Source organism: Ornithodoros turicata, chromosome 6, assembly GCF_037126465.1.
Source record: "Ornithodoros turicata isolate Travis chromosome 6, ASM3712646v1, whole genome shotgun sequence".
NCBI classification, from domain to species: Eukaryota; Metazoa; Arthropoda; class Arachnida; order Ixodida; family Argasidae; genus Ornithodoros; species Ornithodoros turicata.
The window spans coordinates 56,370,676-56,383,185 of record NC_088206.1 but is presented as its reverse complement, the minus strand read 5'-3'; the positions used below and the strand labels follow the sequence as shown (position 1 = coordinate 56,383,185).

Below are 12,510 nucleotides of genomic sequence, written 5' to 3'. Positions count from 1 at the left end.
AGGCGCGTGATGATGATACCAGTGTGTCTTCATTCGGGGATAGAGAGGAACTCTTATGCTGACTTCTTTTATGTCCGAACCGTTTTGTTGCGAACCGGTTACCGCTATTTTTTGTTACGGTTCTGCTCCGGTTCGGGTTCAAGAGTGTCATGAAAATTTCGGTTCGGGTTCGGGTTCGGTTCCGACAAAAATAACAGTTCGGGTACGGTTTTCGGTTCGGGTTCGGGTTCGGTTCGACACCTTGGTCAATACGGTTTTCCGTCATTTGGCATTCAAGTTGTTTTAAAAAGAATGGTCAGTAAAAGTTGTTTACTTTTGAATAATGTGAAAAGTTGGAAAATTTTGTCAAAGTCAGTGTTTTTCCTATTTGGCCTTTTTATTCTTCTACACAAAAAAAGGGCAGCAGTTTGGAAAATAAGTGTTGTTGTTCTTGGATCTCCTTTGCTCTATCACTGCAGAGGATATTACAGGTCATATTTGGCCATGGTGACCAACAAGAGCATGTGGCTGGCATCTAGCTTGCCATTATGTGTCATAAAATGAACGCAGGGAAGCTCCTTGTGCATGTCAACTGCTTTTATTTCATGCATGAAGAACACAATACTTTTCTTAATTTCTTAATTTCATGTAAAGACCAATGGTGGATGTATATTACAGATGCTTTCATAACTACTTTGACATGTCGATTCAGTGGCGTAGTCAGAGGAGGGGTCAATTCCCCACCCCACCCCCGAAATTGGTAGTAAATTTGTGAAAGTGAAACGAGGGGGAATCTCCTCCCCCGTGTGAGTTCCTGTAGAACCCCCCTGAAATATTTTTCTCGCTACGCTACTGTGTCCATTATGCTTTATGGTTATGTAGTGCTGTACATCCAGTTTAAAAAATTTTTTTTTAATTGGCAATTTATGCATTAATATTTTGCTTAGCTTTATTGTTATCAAATGAGCACGCCTTCTAGTTTGTAGGACAGAACAGCCCAACACATGACCTGTAGGAATTCTTGGCCATCTGAATTCGATAATTAATTTACTCTGGTTTTCTCTGTTTTACACAGATGTTCAATCGTGAAGCCGATCAGATTGACAGTATTACCAGCAGCCACGATGCTCTGCTTGATTTTGAGGACCTTGGGGTAAGTGTTCCGGGTTTTCATTTCCATTGTATAGTCTTCAACAGACCTTCTTTATGCCTAATACAACTGTCTATATATTTTCAGACAACCTTAGATGATGTTGAAGCGCTGTCCAAACGTCACGCGAATCTTATCAACACCCTACTCGTGCAAGATCAACGCCTACATGTCTTCAGCAGCATGGCTGACAAGCTGATTGCAGCTGGCCACCAGAAAAGCAAAAGGTAATTTGAACAGCCAAGAATGCATTTTTATGGAACATATGTAGACAAAGCCAAGGACAAACTCAAGGGTAGGGCGACCGTTATTTCTGCCAGATATACGCCACCACACTCACTGCACTGCATGTAGTTACGACGAATGGTTGGGCTGGGTATCTACTTGTACAGTTGCCGACCGATTTTTCGGACCTCGATTTTTCGGACATGCTCGATTATTCGGACTCGTTCGCGGAACGGCCGCGGGTCCCATAGAGTTGATGTATAAGAACGTCCAAAATTTCGGACGCCGTGCAGCCCCGTCGCTCGATATTTCGGACTCTGTTTGCCTGACCAGCGAATTTCTCTCTTGGGGTGACGGAAAATATTGGTATCGTCCGAAATTCGTATCAAAAGAAATCAACCAACTAAAATATTGAGGCAACAAAATAGGCAGTGATGATCGTTCATTTTCCATTCCTCTGAGTAGAAGAGGTCTGTCGTAACGCTTTTGCGTCATCGTTTTTGGCCAACGGCCCAGCACGTGCTGTCCGCCCGCGAGTCGCGCGACAGCGCTGTAAAGCGAGCTGCACGTAAAGCACGCATGCGTTATGTGAAGCCGACTTGCGGACTTGATGACGGCGGTGCCTCTGACAGTGTACATTGACGAAATGTCGCTTCGGGAAATAGAAGCTGATGTTATCAGGCAGAGCTGGAAGCGCGTTAGGAAAGCATCGACAAATTTTTCCAGCCTACTAGGGCTTAGTAAAGGTTATTTTGAAGCGAAATTCGTTTTTTCGGGCTCCTCGATTATTTGGACTTTTGCGCGATCCCCGCCGAGTCCGAAAAATCGGACGGCGACTGTATATTGTGACACCACTGGCTATGTGTCTGGTCTTGCTGCGGTAGTCAGAACGAGACACGGATTCGTACCGATGCAGCGCACTCGTGATCGTGAATCCATGTCTCGTTGAGCTCAAGGTTCTCGCACTGCTGCAACACAGTGTCCATTGTGATGTCGACTGAATGCATGGCGAGACTCTGTACGTTGCAGTTGAGTATGCTCAACGCAGTGTTCGGAGACGTGCAGAACAGATGAGTTCGCGAGCTGATGGGGTCGAGCCGGTGTTGCTCGAGATGCCGGTACTCTGTTCTGATGTTGTTCATATGCGGCACATTGCTGCCGTGACGTCCACGATGGAACCGGAAGTTGTTCTTGTCGTTCACCATTTACAAGCCCTCAGTAGTGGTCACTCGACTCAGAGCGACGTAAACAAGACAAGACTGCCATATTTGAAGACTACCTGATCCACTGTGCCGCCCCGGGATTTATGTACGGTGATTGTGCACGACGGAACGACAGGAAACTGCTGTCACTTGCACTTCACCGTTTTACTAAGACCGATGTTGTTGGCAGACACGTAAATTTGTGCCCTATGTATGTGTAGTATACGCAACTTGACTGTAGTGTGCACGGTTTGTATTTTATAATGTTTTAAAATATTCCCAATTTGTCACTCAACTTTTCAAACTGGCATTCCAATTTATAAGACGTGTTCAGGTCAAAATCATTCTGTGACACGTGCTTTCTTTTTCCAGAATTGACAAGCGTAGAAACCAAGTTTTGGAAAATAGACAAGCTGTCAAGGACAAAGCGTACAAAAGGAAAGAACTATTGGAAGCTTCACGTGCTTACCACGAATTCAAAGCGGAACTTGACGAGGTAACAAGATACAAGACAAGGTGACAAGATAACTTATTAACCTCCAACTTTTTTTTTTTTTTCGATGTCAGATGCTAGCCTGGATTCAGGATAAACAAAAGCTCGCTTCCGACGAGTCCTACCGTGACCTTACCAACTTAGAACGAAAGCTCAAGAAGCACGAGGCCTTTGAAGCTGAGCTGAAGGCCAATGGGGCACGGTTGCACGACATCAATTCTGTAGGTCCAGATACTATAAAAGATTTTTGTTGACATTTGGATTGGCTTGGATTGGATTGGATTGATTTCGTATCCTGTAACTCCACAGAATGGACAGAGTCTGATCTTGGGCAAGCACTACGCCACTGCGGATGTGGAGAAAGACCTCACGCGCTTAAACCAGCAGTGGCAAGCACTGTGCGAACGTACGAATGACCGTGGACAGAGGCTTCGTGAGGCAGCTGCACAAAGGATGCACAACCGTTCTTTAGAAGATGCAAGAGCAAAGTTAGACGAGTTTGAAGCTGCTCTCAAGTTGAAAGATGTGGGGAATGACCTACGTAGTGTCAAGGAGTTGCTGAAGAAACAACAGGTATATGTATAGCATAGCATCGTATTGATTCAAAGGTATGACATGTCTTCACGGTGCATGCAAAGCCCACTGCATTGTTCTTAGTGTAACAAAGCTCGAAATTACAAAGCGATACACACTCTCTAATTTCTAATAATGAGTGTACGATTTTGCATACGTAATTTCACAATTTCACGCATGTAATACTGTCTTCGTTTTCACAATATTTGAAATGCTATGGTGCTCGAATGTGTTCCTCACGCTCCAACTCTTTCAGACCTTGAAGCCTTGAGAAACCATAAGAAATGATACTTCTGGCTGTATTTTCTAACGTTTCATATGAAATTTAGTGCTTTGTCCTTTCTCTAAATGTATGATGAGTTGTGTGTTTGGAACATTTTCGCTTTAGTTGCATGATAGCACATGAGGCTAGTGCTGTACGGATTCTTATGCCAACAACAAGTTTGTGGCGTAGAACAGCGCTTATAGCATATGCAAGGCAATTAGGAGTCAGTATACTCTGCTCCATGGTCTGTAAAAGCTGCTACAAGAGCTGCTACAGGCAGCTTCTTGTCAGTTCCATCACTGCCTCAATGTACCATAAATTTTGCTCGTGGCTTGTTTGTTTTGTCTGTGGGAAAACTGCTTTAATGTTTGTCATGCTTCTGCAATATTAGGCCTTGGAAGCAGAGATGACAGCATGGGAAGTCAAAGTTCTGGATTTGGTGCAGTTTGGTGAAGAAATGGCAAACAAGGGGCACTTTGATGCACCCAACATCCTCAAGGCCACCAAGAATATTAACGACAGGTGACAAATACAAGGCAGATTGTGTTCATCCCTGCACATCAGAAGAAATGCCATTGTGCTGTTCAAACATATATTTTTTATCCCTAGGTTTTCTCAACTGCGAGAACCTGCAGAAGAGCGTAGGCACCAACTAGAGGAATCCCTGAAGCTGCATCAGTTCAATTTTGACGTGGACACCGAAAATCAGTGGATCACTGAACACCTCCCCGCAGCTTCATCGTCAGACCTCGGTCAGAACCTTATTGATGCGCAGAATCTCTACAAGAAACATCAGGTACCTTTATGCCCTAATGATACGATTAACGACATTGGTGGCTTTCTGGACGAAATGTTTCTTTATACACTGTTACTGTGCAAGGGTGGTGTAGTTCGACCTCTTAACTCAGCTTAACTCTTTCTTTACCGCGGCAAAAACTACCATTTTTGAGTGGTTCGACAAATATAGTTTTTGTGGCTTTTAGTACCACATTAGAATAGGTAGGTTGCTATAGAGGAAACCGTGCCTAATTGAGTGCCCTATCGATTGATATAGGCTTTAGAAAAGAAGCTATCCATGTATGTATTTCCAAAATTAATTTCGTAACACGCAAAAATTTTGTGCAAACAACAGAAAACGTGCGAAGATACGCCTTTATCTCAACGAAAAATATCAACCTAGAATTCCAAAATATGCAAAATCTGGTAAATTTTGTCTTAAGTAAAGTCTGAAAATATCAGCACTCTAGGTCAAGAAGTTTGTGAGTTGTGGAAAATAAGGTTGACACTCATGCCATACATGCCATTGAGTGACTGAGGTTTTTGAAGCAGTAAAACACAAATTAGCATAATAATTTCTGCAGAAAACATTAGTTTCATGCCCAGCTTTCCTGTCCTCGTACTACATTTTGCTATTTCACTGCTTGTCCATTCCTCCCGGTTGGTTTTGAGGCAGGAAGAACAGCAACAGTCCAAATTTTACATACAGTCGCCGACCGATTTTTTGGACATGCTCGATTATTCGAACGCATTCGCGGAATGGCCACAGGCCACATAGGGTTAATGCGTAACAACGTGCAAAATTTCTGATGCCGTGCAGCTCCGTCGCTCAATATTTCAGACACAGTTTGCACAGCCTGCGAGCGTCCCGAATGGTCGCCAGCTCACCATGTACGCATCACGCAGTACGAAGGTCAAGGAAACCAAATATAAAATTGAGGCAAGAAAATAGGCAGTGACTGTTCATTTTCCAATATTCTGAGTGAAGCAGTCCTGTTGTGGCGCTTCGCAAAGCCAAGCTGTCCACCTGCGAAGTAAAGCGAGCTTCACCTACAGCATGCAGGCGTTAGGTGAAGGTGACTTTCGGAATGGTGACGCCTAATGTTGCCAGAAGTTGTCCTGATATCTTCCCTCCCTGCGGTGCTTTCGCCCGTATACAATATCGTTTCGGGAAGTAGCAGCTATAGAATGTCGATGTAGATGGAAGTAGAAGCCGATGTTATCAGGCAGAGATGAAAGACTGCCCGTTAAGAAAGCATCAACTTTTTCTGGACTACTGGTACTTAATAAAATAGACTTTTGAAGCAAAATTCGTTTTTTCGGACTTTGTTTTTTTTTTCAGACTTGTGCGCGATCCCCGCCAGGTCTGAAAACTCAGACGGCGACTGTATCCGTATACTATTTAGGACAAAAGTCTGATTATCCAACATGTTCAGCGTCCTTATTTGTGTTCTAATAAGTCAATTTACACCAAGTATGCTTCAAATGTTTGTATTGCGTACTTGCGAAAGAGGTGCTCCGAAGACGAGGATGTGTTCAAGATAAAATCTCCACGCTGCCTCGTTTGCGCAGATCCAGTTTCATAAATAGGTATCACGAGGAGAAGCAAAACGCGAAACTGAAACTGAATCTGTAGTGTCCACCAAATGTCACCACTTGTCCATATGTGCTCAGGAGACCACGCAGCGCGGCTCGCAAACCGTTGATCACTGGTGATCAGTGCTTTATGGGAGCGGTAAGGAAAGAGTTATGCTTTAAAGGGGCATTAAGGTGCAAAATTTCTCCTCGTGGAATGAGAGATGTCGTCACCTTAGCACCAACACAAAAGAAAGAAGGATCATCCGTTGCGGCGTTAACAATTTATGAACGAAAGAAGCTGCAATTTTTTGTTTTCCCGCTCCCTCTCCTTCTCGAGAAGGCCAACATTGTGGTGTGTGCTCTCATTGATCTCCCAAAACGTTTTGCCCAATCATTGTGGGACATCGTTTGAGCAGACCAATCTGAGGCCACTCTACATCGTTGGGCTTCTTGAAAGGGAGAGGGAAACGAGAGAGGCAGAGCGTACATTGCGGTTTCTTTCATTCGTAATTCCCGTTGTTGTGAAAACCTAAGCTTCCACTCAGAAAAAGAATGGCTGGCAGCACTGCTCTATAAGACCAGCTTTAATGGACTCCGTCGAACATCGTAGAACAGAAAAAAACAAAAAATCCAACAGTAAGCAAGCGCTCAAAAAGACGAAGAAGCTCGCGTCATTTTCCTCATCAACTCTTAATCCACAAACCAAATAAAACCACAACACCCGTGTAATGACGTGACAAATGTATCCTGTTCCTTTTGTGTTGCTGTCACGGTAATGGCATCCTTCATTCTGCGAGAAGAAGCCTTTGCACTTTAGTGCCTCTTTAATGAACTTTTACCTCGAAATGCCACTACAGACTAAAAAAAATTAATGTGTGTTTTATTCTGTATTATATAAATCGACCTAGCTGAAAGACTCAGTACTAGAGCTGTGCGAATAGTAAAAATTCCATTGCGAATAGTTTACGAATATTTCACTTACACAGCGAATCGAAGCCAAATAATTTCTTCAGATGGCGAATCGAATTCGAATAAGGCCCAATTCTTTCGGATACCCCATGATGAAATATTTTGTGGTGTTGTGATCGTTAGATGATGTTCTGCTCCAAACATGTGAGCCTTTTCATCCAGCATTACATATCGTGAGAGAAGGGTCCCTCTGTGTTGTGTGTGGTAGACTGCAATAGTGGGATGAACTGCATTGAGAGTTACCCAACATGTTCCATGTAGCCTGCTTTGTATGCATCTCCTCATTTCTATGTTTACATTGTGAATTTCCTGTACTTTTTTTTTTAAGAAACTGCTCATATTTCCATCTGTTACTGAACATAACCCTTAAGGTTGAGAGCACATTTACTGGAACTTGCAATGCCCAGAGAATAGTGTTGACCATGAGCTCACAAAATTTGCAGACATTAGTGACAGAATATTGTAAACAGTGTAAAGCAGGCTTCACCTAACGCTCAGAGTAATGAGGTGAAGTCGACTTGCAGAATGGAGCTGGCACACCATAAGAGCAATCAATGGAAGTAATGTGAAGTGGGCTTCACCTAACCCTTGTGTGTAATGAGGTGAAGCCCACTTGCAGATTGGCAGTAACGATATCTCGCTTCAGTACTATTCGAAAAATATTCGAAAATTTCGAACACTGAAAATAGGTTGCGAATAGCATTCGAATAGCATCAGATATTCGTTTCATATTTGAAATTTCGAATATTCGCCCAGCTCTACTCAGTACAACACAAAATATAAATGCTGCCAGTGAACGTTACGTGCATCCACAAATTTTTTAAGGAAGCTGCGCAACTAGCCATAGACAGGGCTGGCGATAGGGGGGGAGTAAGGCAACCGCCTTAGGCCCCGTGCTTGCATAGGCCCTGCGCACGAAGCCCTCAACCAGGGATTACTTTTCTTAAAAATATCAAGTATGCACTTAATCGTGCGAAACAGGCCCGGCGATGTGCCTTTGCCTCAGGCCCCGCACACCCCTAGCACCGGCCCTGACTGTAGATTTGGCTTTCTCCAAGAGTAGATGATGTCATCGAGGCGTCTCTTTGCTAGCAACAGCACAAGCTTCTCCGCTCTTCACCCAACGTTGCAACTCTGTAATGTTGCCAGACACGTTGCAGGTTGCGCACCCAATGACATCATAGTACTTCTCAAAACGAGAAATTAATTTTGTGATACTTCCGCTTCACATAGAGAAACAATATTTTGGGAGAATACAGCGCGAGACACAGTGATCGCAATGACATAAATTCGGTAAGATTATGAAGGCAAGAGATTTAGTCTGCAGTGGCACTTCAAGCTTAACAGTTTTGTGCTTTTGGGATGTGTTCTCTGGATGAAAGGCTGAGCATTGATTAAGGGATGATTTACCGACGCACAGCTGACCTAGAATTCACGATGCAGAAACTTGAGAGAGAGATCCAGGGCCATCAAGGAGTCATAGAAAAGACTGTTGCCGCTGGAAAGACCCTGGTAGACCAACACCATTTCGCAGCTCAGGCAGTGAAGGAGCAGTGCGAGGACTTGGAGGATTACTGGAAGCACCTTCTCTCAGAAAGTGAGAAGAGGAAGAAGAAGCTTGAGCTTTCGCTCAAGGCGCAGACGGTAATTCATAGTTTTAGACTTGCTGGAATGTGAAACTACACTTACTTTTAAATGTTGAATTCAGCCTTGTGTATTCTGTACAAATCTACTAGTGTTGTCTTAGAAGACATTGCTATGGCTGTCATCTAGTAAATGCTGGCAAACACATGTCAGCATCTCCCATAGCAGTAACTTCAAATTTCTCGGGTTAGATTCGCCCGCGAGTTATTACCCACGTTGTCACTTTCGCAGTTCTATTCTGAAGTCAACGAAATTGAGACGTGGATGAATGAGAAGAATGACGTTCTTACAAGCACCGACTACGGACGTGATGAAGACGTGGCAGTGAAGTTACTAACGAAGCAGAAGGTGGGCCTTGTGGTTTCAGCTGAGACCAACTGAAATCAGAGATTTAAAAAATGAACTGCAGTGATACTAACATGTGCCTTCTCTGCATTCTCAGGCCTTGGAGCTGGAGATCGACACTTACACTGGCCTCATTGTGGAACTAACTCACCAAGGTCAAACCATGATCAACCAGAACCACCCAGATTCAAAGCTCATCAGCAATCGTATGGTGAGGTTTTTTTCCCTCTTCTTCTTCTTTTTGTATGTAGAATTTACTCCTTCCCCATCATTTATGTAGTTGGCACCTAAGAAAAATTTCATGCAGTGAGTTGGTGTTACAGTTTGGTGTAAAGTTAAATTAATTAAGTTAATGTAATTAACTTATTTTTGTCATTTATTAATTAATAAAATAAGATTATTTAATTGCATAATTTTGTTTTATTTGTTAATATAACAAATTAATTAGATTAAATTCAAAGTCACCAAAGTAAATTCTACACGCAAAACCTTTGCGGACTTCTCCAACGGAGACAGTCCCCCTAATTTACCCCCTATAATTGCATGGTATACTGTTCAAGGGTTTGGTAGAACGGGTACTCCTAGTGATTGTAAGATTTGTTACGATGTGGAACATGTACCTTGTTTTCCAGCAAACGTTGAATCAGCAGATTAAGAACATGGCTAAGTTAGCTAACATACGAAGGACGAAGTTGATGGAATCTAAGCATACACACGAGTTCTTCCGTGAGAGCAATGAACTGGAGGACTGGATCAATGAGCAGTTGCAGGCCGCACTTTCTGAGGACTATGGAAAAGACTACGAACATCTCTTGGTGAGGAAAGTTTGGAAGACCAGTGTGACAAAATAATTTTGAATGCAAATAAAAAGTTACTTATGCTTGCCTACTGCAGTTGCTACAAGCAAAGTTTGAAGACCTGAAGCTGCAGGTTGACACTGGGAAGGAAAGACTGAGCCAGTGTGTGACACTTGGGCAACGACTACAAGCCACTGAAGTTGCAAAAGCAGACGAAATTGAGAAAAGACTTGAGCAGCTTGAGTGAGTGTCTGTCTGTATATGGTGAAACTTCACTGGGATATCAAGAAAGAGTTCACTTAAGTGAAACTTCGCTAAAGGGAAGTTAGTACAGAGCAGCTTTCTGTCGCAAATTAGGGTCGATTCACACGATGCAACTTTAGTTGCGCGCAACCAGGTTGCGCCACCAAGTTGCACCGTGTGAACGCGAAGCTCTGGTTGCGCAACTCGAGTTGCAGGAGTTGCAGAGCCGATCGCTTCACGAGCGATTTCTCCTGCAACTCTAGCTGCAACCTGTCAATCACACGGCTCCGCCTTGCGAGCGCGACCAATCACGAAGACTTCCATGTGTCAGTTATTGCAGCGGCAGTACGCGAGACGATGAAATTATCACTAACCAGTGGAAATTATGCAAAATTATCTAACTCGCAACGGATTGAACTCGTAACGAGCAGAAGTCGCAGTGCGATTGGACGAAAATGATGACAACGATGTTTTTCGCGCCATCTGGCGAGCTCGGTGACAACTACGGCATTCCGAGTTGCTCGCCGTATGAAAGGGACCTTTTGGTGCAACTTCGGTTGCGTGCAACTATAGCGGAAACCGAGTTGCAGCAAAAAGTTGCATCGTGTGAATCGACCCTTAAAGTAAAACGAGGTGTTGATAAAATATGTTGAAAAAATTTTGGGGGTACACTCCACTGGAGAGATCCATGAGGTTTTGGGCATGGAATTTATTTTCGTGGCTTTTAATCTAATTAATTAATCCAATTTAAGTAATTAAATTAGTTATAAATATTCACAAATGTGCTCATGACCATGATCATGACCCAAATTTAGCATGCTAGCCAACAAGACAAGTGGTTAGAGAAGAGCCAGCTTGCCATTCTGATTGGCGGGGGCCAGCATGTACTAGGAGGCATGCAGTGCGGCATTAGAAAAGATTTGTAAAACTGCAATTTGTGTCGCATTGGGGTTTGTTAAACTGGAAATTATTTGCATTGGGTACCATAGCATTTCGGGAGGGGATTCTGCCGTAGTTTGTTCATCTGAATAGCTCATTCAAGTGCTGTTCATTCAGGTCATGTTTCACTGTAGTTCCTTGGTCTGGACGATTTGGTGTGGTTCATATTTTGCATCAGGCTATTGGGAGAAATGCTAATTAAAGTCTGTCCTTCGCATTTGCAGGACACTGTGGCAGGCACTACTTGAAGCCGTGCAAGCTCGTGATCAGAAGTTGCAGGCGGCAGGCGAAATCCACCGTTTCAACCGAGATGTAGCAGAGGCTCTATCACGCATTCAGGAGAAATATGCTGCCATACCAGAAGACCTTGGACGAGACCTTAACTCTGCACAGAGCCTCGTCCGCAGGCAGGAAGGTTTCGAAAATGACCTTGTGGCGCTTGAAGCACAGCTACAGGTTTGTTGGAAGCTTTCCCAAGTGCAGTTGAACCTCTATATAACGAAATTGAAAATTACCACACTTCAGTTCATTAAATAGACTAATTTGTTAAATGGAACTCGTCAAGAAAAAATGGTCGAAGCGCCAACTCGCAGAGCCAATTCTAGCGTACATCGTTGTGTCATAAGCCTCGCTTAACAATACAAACGGCACTCTTATTTTTTAATATCATGCAAGATTTACAGGGCACAAACGTCATCGTTAAGGCCCCGGGTTTTCCGCGATTCCGCGAAATTTCACTGAATCCGGAATCCATCACGGAATCCTTCGTTTGGCACGGAATTTCGCGGAATCCCTTATTTTGCTCGAAGTTTCGTGGCATTTTGCGCGGAATTCCGCGAAAATCCTATTGGGTCGAAGGACACGATTGGCGCAATGTGGAAAGTTACTACGACGTGCAACGTCGCAGGAGAAGTATTGCACGCGAAATAACGTCAGATTAGAGCCTGCGCTGCGCACGCTCCAAACTACTCCAAGGTAAACGGACCCTTCGACATATTTTCGAGTGATGGTCAGCTCACGCGATGGACGATACTGTCACTCGAACTACGAAACGCGTAAAGAAACGCTGAACAAACGTTACAACACAACATGACAAGTTGGAACATAGCATGCTTTGGGAACATAGCATGCTTTCAGTTGCCAAGTGCGGACTAATGGCGTCTTCCAGCAGCGTCTCTACGTATTTCACCGTTATATGAGCGGTAGCGGGCCGTCGTTTTGCCTCCCGACCGTCGGCGGTTGCGGGGTATTTGGGTGCTTCTTTCGGGCTTGCGCAGTGCAGTGATAATGTCAGTATCGGCCCTACCTTTTTTTTCGCCTTTGCAGATGGC

At 43.8% G+C, this 12,510-nt stretch overlaps 1 protein-coding gene across 3 annotated transcripts in view; it reads left to right on the top strand.

Annotated features, from left to right (window-relative positions):
• LOC135396773 (spectrin beta chain, non-erythrocytic 1-like) overlaps positions 1-12,510 on the top strand; it is a 161,824-nt gene that overhangs the window by 104,284 nt on the left and 45,030 nt on the right. For all 3 annotated transcript variants that reach the window (XM_064627932.1, XM_064627933.1, XM_064627931.1), the window contains 13 exons: positions 1,055-1,132; positions 1,217-1,356; positions 2,929-3,052; positions 3,124-3,270; positions 3,359-3,622; positions 4,279-4,409; positions 4,497-4,683; positions 8,655-8,855; positions 9,087-9,203; positions 9,298-9,411; positions 9,833-10,015; positions 10,095-10,240; positions 11,404-11,635. In XM_064627932.1, the coding sequence (XP_064484002.1) occupies positions 1,055-1,132; positions 1,217-1,356; positions 2,929-3,052; positions 3,124-3,270; positions 3,359-3,622; positions 4,279-4,409; positions 4,497-4,683; positions 8,655-8,855; positions 9,087-9,203; positions 9,298-9,411; positions 9,833-10,015; positions 10,095-10,240; positions 11,404-11,635 (2,064 nt within the window). The remainder of the gene's footprint in view (positions 1-1,054; positions 1,133-1,216; positions 1,357-2,928; positions 3,053-3,123; positions 3,271-3,358; positions 3,623-4,278; positions 4,410-4,496; positions 4,684-8,654; positions 8,856-9,086; positions 9,204-9,297; positions 9,412-9,832; positions 10,016-10,094; positions 10,241-11,403; positions 11,636-12,510) is intronic.